General features: G+C 41.5%; 1 protein-coding gene across 4 annotated transcripts in view; it reads left to right on the top strand.

The window, feature by feature from the left end:
* MYO5C (myosin VC) overlaps positions 1–11,484 on the top strand; it is a 73,010-nt gene that overhangs the window by 28,621 nt on the left and 32,905 nt on the right. For all 4 annotated transcript variants that reach the window (XM_075897257.1, XM_075897256.1, XM_025182339.2 and 1 more), the window contains 10 exons: positions 50–184; positions 740–837; positions 3,038–3,124; positions 3,207–3,318; positions 5,070–5,281; positions 6,645–6,810; positions 7,209–7,355; positions 8,653–8,817; positions 9,043–9,136; positions 10,091–10,154. In XM_075897257.1, coding sequence (XP_075753372.1) covers positions 50–184; positions 740–837; positions 3,038–3,124; positions 3,207–3,318; positions 5,070–5,281; positions 6,645–6,810; positions 7,209–7,355; positions 8,653–8,817; positions 9,043–9,136; positions 10,091–10,154 — 1,280 coding nt within the window. The remainder of the gene's footprint in view (positions 1–49; positions 185–739; positions 838–3,037; positions 3,125–3,206; positions 3,319–5,069; positions 5,282–6,644; positions 6,811–7,208; positions 7,356–8,652; positions 8,818–9,042; positions 9,137–10,090; positions 10,155–11,484) is intronic.

Genomic DNA, 11,484 nt, shown 5'->3' with positions numbered 1-11,484 from the left:
TTACAATTACTCCCAGTCTTACCTATGATCCTTTCTTTTATGCTTTTAGTTTCATCTGTGTGCAAACTTTTTTCAAGACCAGCAAGTGCCCATTTCACCTTTCAGATCAACTATAAAAGTCAAATCTGCAAAAACGGTGGTCAAGCCACCTAACAAACAGTTCCGGACCACAGTTGGCAGTAAGGTATAGAGTTTAGATCAAGCTCTAAAGATTCGTACTTTTAAATCTAGAGGTTTCCACTTCAATCCCTGACATCAGCCAACAGGGCAGTAGTGAAACTTCCACATTCCTCCACTTTTTAGACACAACAAATCCTGCATGTTGCCAGCGTGCTAGCTTAGCTATTCCCTTCTAACCCTGTTGATTTGTGATTCTGTGAAGCAGAAAATATTGGTGATGTGCAAGCATTCAGAAATTTCTACTTGGGGACGTGAGATTCAGATTTATTCATACATGTGTATCTTCTACTATGACATTTAGAAACTTTATTGTGGGATGTCTAGTGTGTCTAGGGATAGCTACAGCTACTAGTCTACTGGTTTTGTGTGCAAGTGGGTGTATTTGTGTGTGAAAATATTCATGGTAAATAGTGCCAAACATTTTAATTATCTGAGAGGACTGCTGCCTATATTTTTGTCATAGTTTCTGGCAAGAGGCTAACTCAGAATCAAAAATCAAAGATGTATTACTTTGACGGGCATGTTAAATTAGCTAAGTTGTTACTTTAATATTTTCTAGTTTCACAGTTCTTTGTATTTACTTATGGAAACACTTAATGCAACGACGCCTCACTATGTACGATGCATAAAGCCGAATGATGAGAAGTTACCATTCGAGTGAGTACATTAGTGCTGTTGAAATACTATTTTATCTTTAATATAAAGCAGTATGTAAAACTGAATATATATTCCTATTTTTTCAGTTTACCCAAATATCAGTAGTGTTTTATTAGAAGAGGTTTGCATGCAGAATGCATTTTATTCCCTTAAAGATTACTAAAGTAAATCAATTTAATATTTTGTATAAACAGTGTTCACCTGAACTATATACATAGTTCACCTGGTTGAGTTAAAAAGGTTTCAAGCCATGGGGTATTTTGTTTATTGCTGTAATGGAATGCAAATCATTTTCGTTTTAAGTGGGTAGATATTTTATATGGACATGCTTGATCTTCCATGATGTAGATTAGTATATTCAGGTTTCTGGGAGGAAAAGTCACTACCGTGTTCATACTAGCTTTCCTTTTAACAAAAATATTTATAAAGGTGTTAGAAACATTCATAGAAAAGAGCTTTATGCAATGTCAATCACATCCAAAATGTTTCTTCCCAGAATACTTGCAAACATAATATTGGTGAATGAGAAGAGTATTTGTATTGTTGAGCATATGTCAGGTGTCCTACTTTATTTCAGAATTCCTATAGCCAACTTGGCTACTAATAGCTTTTAAATTGGAGTAGACTTTAATTACATCAAGCATGCATGCAACCATTAGTGAGTTTCATGTGCAGACATACAGGAAAATCTCTTGGCTCAAAAATAGGATATCTGCTAGTGGTGCTGACAGATACATGCATTGACAAAGGAGTTATACACCCTTTAGTCTGCCTTTGTGGTACCATGCTACATAGCCACAAAGATCTATTATTCAGGAACTGGCATTCTACGGAGTGCTTAACTAGGCTTTGAAAACATATATTACATTATACAATTTGCTAGTGAGAATTTACTTGTATGTATGTTATACATTGAGTATACTGTCTTATTCTGTGCCATGTGATAATATACACATTCAGACTTTAGCACTGGAAGGAACAAAGCCTCTATAAGAGAAAAATAAATGTATTGTTCATTTGTCTTTTGGAGGGAGGCCCTGAAGTTTAATTTCCATGATTTTTTCCATATGAAGAATTTGAGTCCAACATAAGATATCCGAAAAACTCCTTTGGGACCCTAAGTGCTTCGGGCATGAATAGAAATACAAAATGGCTTATATAATGTTATCAAAGAAATATTCTTTCCATTAAATACCATTTTCCTGAATAAATCCTAGAAATGAAACACTTGGTGGCCAGATTTGTGAACTCTTGATTAGTGGGTACTAAACTCAATATGCACTAGTGTTTTCAGGATTAAACTTTCAATATACCAGCATGTGAATGGGTGTGTGTGTAGAAAGACTGAGAAAAGAGTAAGTGTAAACTAGTCTGTCACAGTGAGTCAACAACACGGCCGATGGCCCTCTATTTCGTTCGCTTGCGTATTCACCCGAGCTGGATCCGTCGGTCAGCGGAGTAGGGGGGTTCGGGCCTGCCCCCTCTCCGAACCCCGGCCCAGGGCCCTAAAGGCAGGGACCCACGGTCCCTCCCTAGCGGATGGGGGAAGTGCCCCAAAACACACCCGCTCATGGGCACCACGACCCTGCCCTGGGCCGCTTCCTACTCCACCAGGCCCCCCGGCCCACCTCTGCCGCGTTCCCCAGCCTCACCTCTCCCTTCTCTTTCCTCCCTGCCGCTCCGTTCACCTCCTCCCCCTTTGCAGTGCCGGCCCCAGGTTTAAATCCCCCGCCGGCTCCGCTCCCCCTGTCTGTCACTTCCTCCGCGACGCCCCTCAGCCTCCCTTCCCCCGTGACCTCATCAGCCCGCGCCTCTCTGGCCCCTCCCTCCTGGGCCTTGTCTGTCGGCGCCCTTTGCCTCCCGGCGCTCCCCGCGTCGGGTCCTGATGCGTCCGTGCAGCCCGACGTGCTGGGCCTGTCCGGGCTCCCCGTCCCCCGGTGTGTCCGCCCGGCGTCCCCCCGAGGGGCCAGAGTGCGGGGCGGGAGCGCCCCGTCACAGTAAGGGAGTGGGGAGAGAGTGTGGGGGGCATTATCATATAATTCAGAAATATTTAACACCTAGAGTTATAAAGAACCTCTTATATAAACTGTGATAGTTCCCATTATACATATAGGTACTAATCTTTGTAAGAAGTACCATTGTTACAGTTCAATATGGCATATAAAAACTGTAAGAAAATAAAGTAGTTCTGTTCCCTTAGGTTTGACTCAAAAAGGGTGGTGCAGCAACTGCGAGCATGTGGTGTATTGGAAACTATTCGAATTAGCGCCCAGAGTTATCCATCCAGGTACTTGACTGCTTATTTTTCTTCAATACATCTATTTAGAGCTGATGAAATAATTTACATTCACCAATTTTTTATTTTATAGGTGGACGTACATAGAATTTTTCAGCCGTTACAGCATTCTCATGACACAGCGTGAACTCTCCTTAAGTGACAAGAAGGAGATTTGCAAGATCGTTTTGCAGCGACTAATCCAGGTTAGTGTTCCTGCACCAGTCTGCTCTGTGTTATCATCCATTATAAATAAGGCTATGAATTAGTCAGGGGTATATTTAGTAAAAGTCAGGGGCAGGTCATGAGCAATAAACAAAAATTCACAGCCTGTGACCTGTCCATGATTTTTATTCTAAATACCCCGACTAAGACTTAACTGCTCCTGGAGCCCTGGGATGCCGCTGCTCTGGGTTGAGCTGGTAGCCAACAGCTGGCCCCTGCTCTGGTGGAGAGGGCTGACTGCCCCAGCCACCCACTGCTCTGATGGTCCCTGGGGCCACCCTGGAGACTGCTGCTGCTCCTGGACCGATGCTTTGAGTAGGGATGAAAAATCCTGTTTCGTTGGTTATCCAGTTAAATGTTAAATTTAATCAGTTAACTGATTAAAAGGGGGATGGGAAGGGAGGGCTGATCCATCCCAGCTGGGTTGGAGTGGCCCCCTCGCCCACTGTTGCCAGGCTGGAGCAGCCCTGCACCGCTTCAGACGGGAGCTACTCCAGGTCCACCGCAGACAAGGGCTGCTCCGGACAGGCTGGAGTATCTTCCTGTGGTGGGCCTCAAGGGGGCTGGAGTAGCCCTCTGACTACAGTAGGCAGGACTCTGCTCCAGCTCCTGCGGATTAACCTTAACATTGCTAGTTCTCAGGACTGCTGCTCCTGGGTGGCCCCTGACACCGGCCAGCCCAGTTCGTGCTGAAGCACCCCTGGGACCCCAGCTGCCAGGTCTCCCTGGGGGGCTGCCCCAGCAGCAGCCAGCTTGGCTGGCTCCGGGGTCATCTGCTTTGGTGGCCCTGGCATCAGATGCACCTGAAGAAGTTATGGATGTCCCAGAAAGTCACAGAATCCATGTGCTTAGTGATAGATTCACAACCTTAATTATAAATACAAAGGATCCAATTCACAAAAATATTTACTAATTCTTTAAAGATGAAGGATGATTTAAATATTATTTACCTTATTATTAGGTAAGTCATTTAATCAGCTGTGATGTAGTGGATTGAGCACATAGCTTGTGTCCTTTAGCATGGGCCACTGATTCACAGTGAGCAAATTACTTCATCTATCTGCCCACCTGATTCCCCATCTGTAAAATGGGTAAAATGATATTTGGACTATCTTTAAGCATTTTAGATCAATGAAAAGAAAGTGCTCCATGCATGCCAAGTATTTTTTTTTTGTATTCTAATGGGCCTCACATACAATAAAGTGCAGTGCTGTTCTAAGAATGTGTTACCTTGCAGTCAAAGTCTTTGAAGCCAAAACTTTGATCTTTCCATCCTCTTGAAGTGGATGATTTCCTTTCTTGAGTTATCTGTATGTGGCTTCTTTCAACTTAAAACTTCCAAAAGTATCCTACCTGCCTTGAACATTAAGTATCCCATGTTAATGATGTGCCTAGAGAGAGAATTTTGGCCATAGTTTGTAAAGTGCTTTGCGATATAATGGTATAAAAAGTGCTGTGAGACTATAAAATATATAAAACTGTCCTTATGCAAATTCCTCAGTCTCTTTTAGCATTTAGGTCCCTAATTTTTTAATCAGAAAGATTGTGAAGTGAGCACAGAGGTTAAATATTTCTCCACATCCATAGTCATTAACAGTGTTCTGACATTTTGGCATAGCTAGGCTACAATGAAAATTTGTGAGATAAAATGCATGTTATTTATCCCTGATCTTCTCCTTTTGGGGCAGGAAAGGAAGATTGCAGATTATAAACCTACCATTTTGTTTTGCAGGATCCTAACCAGTATCAGTTTGGGAGAACAAAAATTTTCTTTCGAGCAGGGCAGGTTGCTTATTTAGAAAAACTGCGGTCAGACAAATTGAGACAAGCATGCATCATGATCCAAAAGAATGTTCGAGGCTGGAGTCAACGGAAGAAATTCCTCCGTATAAAACAAGCAGCTGTTACAATACAGCAGTACTTCCGTGGACAGCGGACTGTACGGTATTTCATAATAAATCCGTTTGCTCTTAGGGCACATGTGAAGAGTTCAGACTCATGCCTGGCATTTACACGCGAGTGTCAATGTGGGGGAGAATTTAAAATTGAATCCAGGTTACCCCTGGGTTGTTGAATACATTTAGAATCCTGAAAATGCTTACACTGTTCGATAGATATTCAGGAATTACTCTGTCAAATTTTAAGTACTGTGGGCATACCTCTGAGGGCCTAGGTATTCCTAAATACTCCCTGACTGCTGCGGAGTGGCATACTAGTTGGTCTGATCTAATTCAGAAAACCTAGAAGGGGTAGGGCAGGTCACATAAACTGGTGTTCTGCTCCCTTGAAGCTCCACACGCCCCAGTATACAGGGACCATGACAGCTTTTGCAGCCCTGAGTCCTCCCCATGCAGAACATGCTGTCAAGGAGAGTGAAGGCTGGAAATAGAAGGTTTCCAAGACAACTGGGGGGAGGAGGTGGAAAAGTTTGGGCTTTTCTTCTGTCCCCGCTGCTGAGATTGGTCAGAGAGGAAGATGTCTTCAGGGCAATGGGGCTCTGTTCCATGGTTACCCGCTGCATTGAAGAGCTGTCATCCAGGATCAGTAGCAGCCTGGCTCCTTCATAGTCTCCATTACTGATTTTTTCCCCCAGCTGCCACACTTGAAGAGAGACAAGCTCCCTGACGGGATAGTGGGGGAAACAGCCTCCCCAGGTGTCACCCTATTGAACCCAGCTCTGTCTGTAGCTGTGAAGGAAACACCACAGAAGCCCCTCAGAGAGGATTCCCCCACAGCATTTGATTAGTATTCTATGCCCACTGGCTGAGCCTGACCAAGAACATAAGAACAGCCGTACTGGGTCAGACCAAAGGTCCATCTAGCCCAGTATCCTGTCTACCAACAGTGGCCAGCACCAGGTGCCCCAGAGAGGGTGAACCGAAGACAACTATCAAGCAATTTGTCTCCTGCCATCCCTCTCCAGCCTTTGACAGACAGAGGCCAAGGACACCATTTTATCCCAAAGCATTAGGATTTGATTAGCATTCTGGGCCCACATGTCACATGAATCACTATTTGGCTCTGTATGTTAGACTTGTTTTTAGGAATAATCCAAATTAAAATGTTACTTACTATGACTGTACCTCAGAGTAAGGAACACCCCATTTGTTGTGACTTCACATGTATTATTTTAAATTACTTACATTACAAATGTTGACTCATGAAACTGGGACTATAGACTTGTCATGGAGTCTTATTTCTTTTGGGTCAGACATTTGGGACTTAAGAGGATGAGCTCAAGGAGTCTAATGTAATTTTATTTATAGTCTAGAATTAAAAATAACATTATTTTCTTTTTTTAATTAAGACAAGCTATTACTGCTACAGCTCTAAAGCAAGCGTGGGCTGCAATAACTATTCAGAAGTACTGTCGAGGGTATCTAGTCCGTAAACTTTGCCAACTCATCCGGGTGGCTGCTATAACAATTCAAGCCTATGTGCGAGGATTTCTAGCAAGGAAGAAATTCCGAAAGGTACAGGCATTTAAGAATTTGACCAAGATCCCCCCCACAAAAAAAAAAAGTTTGAGAACTTGTGTGTTATAAAATGATGAAGGCAAAGTTTAGTGAAGCTCAACGCTATATTTTTTATATGATGGGCTCTTGAATACTTCAGCATGTAGAGGAAATGTTATAGTTTATAACCTCATAATTTCAAGCAGGCTCTTGCACATTTGCTTTACAATTTTTAAAAAGTTGAGGTGGTGTGCTTTGATTACTCCATTGGTTTTGATGTGCTATTTGAATATGTTTTTATTTTTAAAATCCTAACATGGTCATTTATCTCTGTAGGTAGACCCACAGAACATCTGAACAGATGTTGGTTAATCCACCAGATAATTATAGGAGTTTGTTGCTCTCTTGTTTTAAAGATGCTCAAGGAACATAAGGCTGTAATCCTTCAGAAGTATGCTCGTGCTTGGCTTGCAAGACGCAGATTTCAGAATATTCGGCGGTTTGTGTTGAATATCCAGCTTTCATACAGAGTTCAGCGATTGCAAAAGAAACTAGAAGACCAGGTAGATGACAAAAATCCATTAATGTTCTGTATTCATATTCTTTCAATGCGTTTGTTTTATTGAGAGTCAGTCACATTGTGAATTAGACATTTACACTAGTAATATAATCTGTAGTTCATTAGATAAGAAAAAGTTGTATAAGAGATATTGCCCTGATAAGGGTATCAAATAACCACAAATTGCCTTCCCATCTAGGCACACTATTCAATATTTGCCCGTTACGGAGCTTCCTTGAACTTTTTTTGAAGCATTTGGCACTCGTCCCTCTTGATGATGGGATTCTGGAGTAGGAGGGCCAATGGTTAGCTCCACTGTGTGGCAGTTCATATACATGCCACAACTGTTCAGTTACCTCTTTGACTCTGTTCACACTGGGATCAGAACCATATAAGGTGCAACTCTGTTTAAATACATTTGTTGTTTTGAGCGTTCTAGCATGGTTTTCTTTTGAAGAGCCCAATTAGCCCATTTGGTTTTATAATATGGCTTTAACCTCATTTCCAGACAGAATTTCCCTGGTGGTGAACATAATTGAATGAGGTTTGATAGGGGTCAGGTAGTAGATTAGCTGTTTTCTTATAAATGGGTTGGGGGTAAATTGTTTTGTTGTCTATGTATTCCTTGATTCTGTTCCTAGGAATCATTCTTTACTAATATAAGGTTCCAAATCCAGTTAAAAAAAAATAGCTGAAATATTCAATTATTAGAATGCTAGAGATATTAGATTATAAATATTAGAGATTTCCAAGGAAAGACACAAAAGCTAGTCTTTGGTCACTGAGGGTATGTCTACATTGCATTCCTCCTTCGAGGGAGGAATGCAAATGCAGACAAGCAAAATTGCAAATGAAGCACGGATTTGAATTTCCCATACTTCATTTCCATAATCACATCGGGGTGCTATTTCGAAATACCCTATTTCAAAAAAAGAAACCTTATAAAATGAGGTTTAAGGGTAATTTTGAAAGAAGGGTTTTCTTTCGAAATAACCGTGTCTAGACTGCTTTTCTTTTTTTGAAATAGGGTATTTCAAAATAGCACCAGGATGTGATTATGCAAATGAAGCATGGGAAATTCAAATCCGCGTTTCATTTGCAATTTCACTCAGCTGCATTTACATTCTTCTCTCAAAAGAGGAATGCCGTGTAGACATACCCTGAGAGATGGATAGGACAGATCCTGTTGCATCTTTTTTGGGAGGGGAAATATGTGTATAGCACCAATAATATACATTATTAAAGAGCATGGAACAAAACTTTAATGTGGTTTCATATTAACTGATGTTTACTGATTTTAGAACAAAGAAAATCATGGCTTATTGGAGAGACTCACTAGCCTGGCTTCAACTCATGCGAATGACCTAGATACAATCCAGAAACTTGAAGTAGAGCTTGAAAAATTAGCGGCACAAAAGAGAACCTCTGAGGAAAAAGGGAAGAAATACAAAGAAGAGACTGAACAGGTTAATCTTCTTGTTCTCGGTGGTGTTGGCAATATAAGATAATTTATGAAATCTTTTTGTTGCTGTGGGAATGGGTTTATGTAACACCTGGTTCTGAGAGTTCCTAAGTATCCGCAACTTCTAACGTCTGCAGCTTCCTTTAGACTGTAAGACCTGGATTTTAATGGAAGACATTTTTTTTGTTCTCGCTAATTTGTGTATTTTATTCACCTCTTATATTTGAAGAAACTCTCAAAACTTGAAAAACTGAATACAGAATTGCAAGAACAGAAAACGTTCTTTGAGCAGAAGGTCCAAGAGAAAACTGAGGAAATGAAAGGTATGAGAAGAAAGCAAATGTAGGGCAGCTTTACCAAGTTGTAGTGGAAAAAATTGATAGAACCAAGTCCTCAGCAGGTGTAAATAGCCATAGCTCTGTTGAAGTCGTTAGAGTTGCATTTGTTTATTATAGCTGAATATCTCACCTTTATTTATTCATCTTTGAAATGCTTTATTTACAGTATGTTATGTCCAGGCTCTTAATTCTATAGTCATCTGTGCAGAAAACTTTCCTCTCTCCCTGGCTTCTAGTCTCTGAGCGAGCTCATAGCATTCCCTTTGAAACTCTTCTCTTTGCTCAATTCTTCTACTATATTGCTGTTAAAAAGCCACGCTTTCCTGAAAGGTCAGCCTGTGAAATCAAAATCTGTAATTATATTTTAGAACCCATAGCATGTGGATTTGTCAGAATTTGCTTATGCTGTGGTGCTTTTAGTTTAGAAAAGAGAAGACTGAGGGGGGGGACATGATAGCAGTTTTCAGTCATAAGGAGGAGGGAGAAAACTTGTTCATCTTGGCCTCTGAAGATAGAACAAGAAGCAATGGGCTTAAACTGCAGCAAGGGAGGTTTAGATTGGACGTTAGGAAAAAGTTCCTAACTGTCAGGGTAGTCAAACACTGGAATAAATTGCCCAGGGAGGTTATGGAATCTCCATCTCTGGAGATATTTAAGAGTAGGTTAGATAAATGTCTATCAGGGATGGTCTAGACAGTATTTGGTCCTGCCAGGAGGGCAGGGGACTGGACTCGATGACCTCTCGAGGTCCCTTCCAGTCCTAGTATTCTATGATTCTACAGCTCAGGATTAAGGTGGTATCTGTGATATGTTAATTCTAAACTAAAATATCCACAACTTTTCTTATTCAATAAAAACTCACATTCATTATCTTCATTTTTATTACTCTAAATGTTCACTGCTGCATGAAGAGCATTCAAATGTAATTTTTTTTTACAGATAAAATGGATGACCTCACAAAACAGCTGTTTACTGATGTACAGAAAGAAGAAAGACAAAGAATGTATGGAATCTAAGTTTAGCAGTTTAAAAAGTGCATTTTTTTTTCTTACTCTCTCTGCCTTTTTTTCTCTTTCTGAAAATGTTTTATGCACACACAAAATCAGAAATCATTCCATTCTCCATGGCTACTGGAGTATATAATAGTTCTGATGGGAAACTAAAACATGTTAACAGAGGTGAGGGCAAAGACATCAGCCATGTGCCTGGGAAATTGCATGATATTTTTGAGACACAAGAAGAGATTCTGATCATAATAGTGCCTTTAGAAACACACTACAAACCAGTTCTGGGGAAAAGGCTGATAGTGAGGACTGTCAGATTTTCTATGACTTGGAGGGCTAAAGACAGAAAAGGGGGTTGACCTTAGAGAAATCTGGCAGTGTCATGCCTACAGCCAGCTCTTCCTGTTTCTCTCTCTCTCTCTGGGTATGTCTATGCTATGGGATAAGGTTGAATTAAGATACTCAACTTCAGCTACGTTAATTGACTAGCTGAAGTCAAAGTACCTTCACTCGAATTTTGGCTCTGTGCACGCTACAGGATGTCGAAGGGAACATGCTCTCCCTTTGACTTCCCTTACTTCCAATAGAAGCAGAACTACCAGCATTGACCAGAGTACCCACTAATTTGAACCCTGGAAAATTGACTGACAGAGCTTTGGTCTTCTCTGTACTGTAGACATACCCTCTGTGACCACCAACATTTCAAAGATATAAAAGGCATGTGCTTAAAAATACAGGACAAAGCTTAGTTTTAAGGCACAGGGCCTCACTGTGTTTTGCTTTGTGTCGCAAAACTACATAGTTCGTCCCCATGTTATGATGCTTTGTAGGATTGTTGCATGAAATCACCTATTATCCGACAAGATGCTTCACAGTCGCTCCTTAATAAATCTGATTTGTAGAAAATTAGGCACCAAATAAGAGACGTCTTTTAAAATACAAGGAAATGTGGTTACTCATCTCCCCAAAAGTTGGAAACCCCGTGTCCTCCATAGCAATATCTGATTTCTGCTACAAGTCAGCTAGGGGTCTTCCTTCTCCTCCTCCAGCCTTTCCTTTTCCCACAGTTCCCTTTCACTTGGCAAACCAATCTGAGTGAAGACTGTCTCTGCCAGCTGGGACTCCCAGGGAGCTAGCAGGAAATTGTGCTGTTTTACAGGCAGAACCTTTGAAAAACGGAGCTCTCTGATCCGGCAACGTCCATGGTCCAGCAGGACCATCAATGCTCCTGGACCAGAGAGCCTGGGAGCCTAATGGTAGGAGGCCAGCAGCCTGGCCTGGGACAGCAGGACCGGAGCCCCACAAAAGTGCTGGGGACAAGCCAGAGAA

The sequence above is a fragment of the Pelodiscus sinensis genome, chromosome 14 (assembly GCF_049634645.1).
Source record: "Pelodiscus sinensis isolate JC-2024 chromosome 14, ASM4963464v1, whole genome shotgun sequence".
NCBI lineage: Eukaryota > Metazoa > Chordata > Testudines > Trionychidae > Pelodiscus > Pelodiscus sinensis.
The sequence above is the reverse complement of the archived record's forward strand: the minus strand, read 5'-3'. Positions and strand labels throughout refer to the sequence as shown.